The sequence below is a fragment of the Fukomys damarensis genome, unplaced genomic scaffold (genome assembly GCF_012274545.1).
Source record: "Fukomys damarensis isolate Sample0158 unplaced genomic scaffold, DMR_v1.0_HiC HiC_scaffold_55, whole genome shotgun sequence".
In the NCBI taxonomy this organism is placed as follows: Eukaryota; Metazoa; Chordata; class Mammalia; order Rodentia; family Bathyergidae; genus Fukomys; species Fukomys damarensis.
Genome location: NW_022900967.1, coordinates 3,752 through 6,209, shown reverse-complemented (window position 1 = coordinate 6,209; position 2,458 = coordinate 3,752). Strand labels below are relative to the sequence as shown.

Below are 2,458 nucleotides of genomic sequence, written 5' to 3'. Positions count from 1 at the left end.
GGGGTGTGGACACGACGCCAGATGTCTCCTCCTGGCCATTCCGGAACCACTGGACTTTGATCTGCTGTGGATAGAAATCCCACGCCGAGCAGACCAGCAGGTTATGATGGTTCAGGGCCTCTGTCTTGGATAGGGAGATGCTCACCATCGGCTCCACTGGGGCAACAGACAGGAAAAGGCAGTGGGTGAGGTGTGAGGTGTGAGGTGTGAGGCCCACGGCAAGTCTCCCACCAAGAAGAATCACACCTGGAAACCAGAGTGGAAACCTTGGATTCCAAGTCTTATATTAAAATTCATTGGACAAATACAGATTTAACTGTCACTGGGGATATAAACAACAGTCCTTGATTTCTGCTTTCATAGAACTTGCAATCAAGTAACAGAGTCAAAAAATATGAATGAATGAACTGTTTAATTTTTGAAGGAAAAATAGGGGACCCTTAAAGACAAATAATATCGATAAAACATCATGTTCTCCCATGTCTCAGTTGCTTTATCTTCTCAGATTGCTACTCATGGTCAAACATGACAGGCCTTTCCGTCCCGATCTTACATATCTTATCCTTATATTTCAAGCCATTTTACTGCATTCTCTTTATTTCCTTAGTGAGAAACTAGTAAATATTCAAAGTATGTTTTATTATTTGAGAAGTTATGTTCTCTCATTTTTCCCTTAATTTTCTTTTAACGGTCAAGAGAATTTAATTACTAGTTGCCTACTCTACTTGACCCTTTTGCTATGAAGAAATTACTTCTCTGTTCTGAAATCAGACATTATCACATATGTTTTCTATAGAAAATATTCTGAGATTCTTGCAGAGGTCAGCCAGCATTAAGAATGTAATGTGAACGTGTAAGTGTAACGGAGAGTTTCTGAGGCTGGAGTGAACTCAGCCCCTGATTAAATGGCATTCCTGAGCCATTACCTTAAAGGAATCATGTTTTCAATTTAATCTTTAACCCTTGTTTAGGCTGTCCCTCCTGGTGTCAGACTAAATCACGACCACCTATCTGGACTTATGAAATCTATTTGTTAAACAGATTAGGAGTAAAATTAGATAGCATCAATTCATGAGAAAAATATTAGAATATATTTTATGAAATAAAACTGAAGTAGCAAAAATGTAATTATTCAGTGATATTAGAATATGGGTTAGAAAAAAAGCAAGAAGGTTTAAATTAAATAGTTTGTGACTATGCGCAAACTGGGGCAGACTGATTAAAAAGTGATTTGTCTGTCCTTTGAAAATATCATTTTGTCCCACCCACATTTGAAAACAAGGCAGGAATGAATTCATACTGCTACTTCTGGCCAAGCTAGATTTGATGAAGCTTTGCTCCCATTAGATTTTATATCAATTATTAAAAAGGAAATCATGGCTGCTGCGTATTTTGGTGAAGCTACAGGACTTGGTAGTGACAAACTGATTAGCTAGTGTCCTACTGTATTCCACCATCAGTGTACATTTAGTGGGTGCTCATCCCTAAGGCAGCTGCAAGGTCAGATGCTGTGATAGATGGTGTCTGGATGGGCACGTGTCTAGAAATAAGTATTCACTGAATGGGTGCATTTAATTTTACAAATGCTGACTCCTACAGTAAACAATGATTCCGGACAACAGCCTCAGGGTGCCGGCCTAGGCCAAAAGCAACCTGAAATAAATTTTTAATAATTCGGATTATTCCAAAGCTATAGCTACTTCCATTTCTTTATTTGTTGAACTGTTCTCTAAGAAATTTAAATCCTATCTTTTAACATCATTCAACTGTTTTTGTTTTTAGCATTTTTGTTTTTATTCTTAGCATTTTTCCCTCAAAGTTTGCATTCACAAAATTCTAAATTATGGAACTTCAAGTGAAAAACAGTTTACTTCAAAACCTTAAGCAAAATAACAAAGAATTTTAAAGGATATTTTACCTTTCTGTTTTTCTCTTAATCCTAAGTGGGTAGCTCAGTACACATATGCATTAATTTTAACAAAGATTTACTGAGCTTGTGGTGTGGTCCAGGAATAACTTGGGGTCAGGTACTAGATAGATACACAATAGTCGAAAGAAAGTCTGTCCCCTCAACGAGCTCTAGGACAAGGTAACAATTATTTAAGAAAACAGAATTAAGCCTGGAGTGGTGGTGCACGCCTGTAATCCCAGCACTCCGGAAGCTGAGGCAGGAGGATCACAGCCTCCCGTTCGACGGGAAAAAAGAATTAAGATGAATAATGATTTGACATCAAAAAGAAGTCCAAATGCGTGTGTCGGGAGGATAAATGGATTGCAGGCGCACCTCCAAGGGCAGCACGGTTCGGCCAAGCCTGTTCAGCCTCTGAAGGTGCCCAGAGTGTGGCTCGAGCAGCGGTAAGCAGGGGAGGGCGGGGAGCAGGAGGGTCACAGGGCAGAGGGCAGCGGCGAGGACCCAGCGGAACCCGCCCGGTGGGAAGCCCAGCAGGGGCCAAGGCCG

The 2,458-nt window shown here is 40.4% G+C and overlaps 1 protein-coding gene across 1 annotated transcript in view; it reads right to left on the bottom strand.

The window, feature by feature from the left end:
* LOC104860422 (HLA class II histocompatibility antigen, DQ beta 2 chain) overlaps window positions 1-2,458 on the bottom strand; it is a 5,912-nt gene that overhangs the window by 2,312 nt on the left and 1,142 nt on the right. The window contains exon 2 of the mRNA XM_010621581.3: window positions 24-285. Within this exon, the coding sequence (XP_010619883.1) occupies window positions 24-285 (262 nt within the window). The remainder of the gene's footprint in view (window positions 1-23; window positions 286-2,458) is intronic.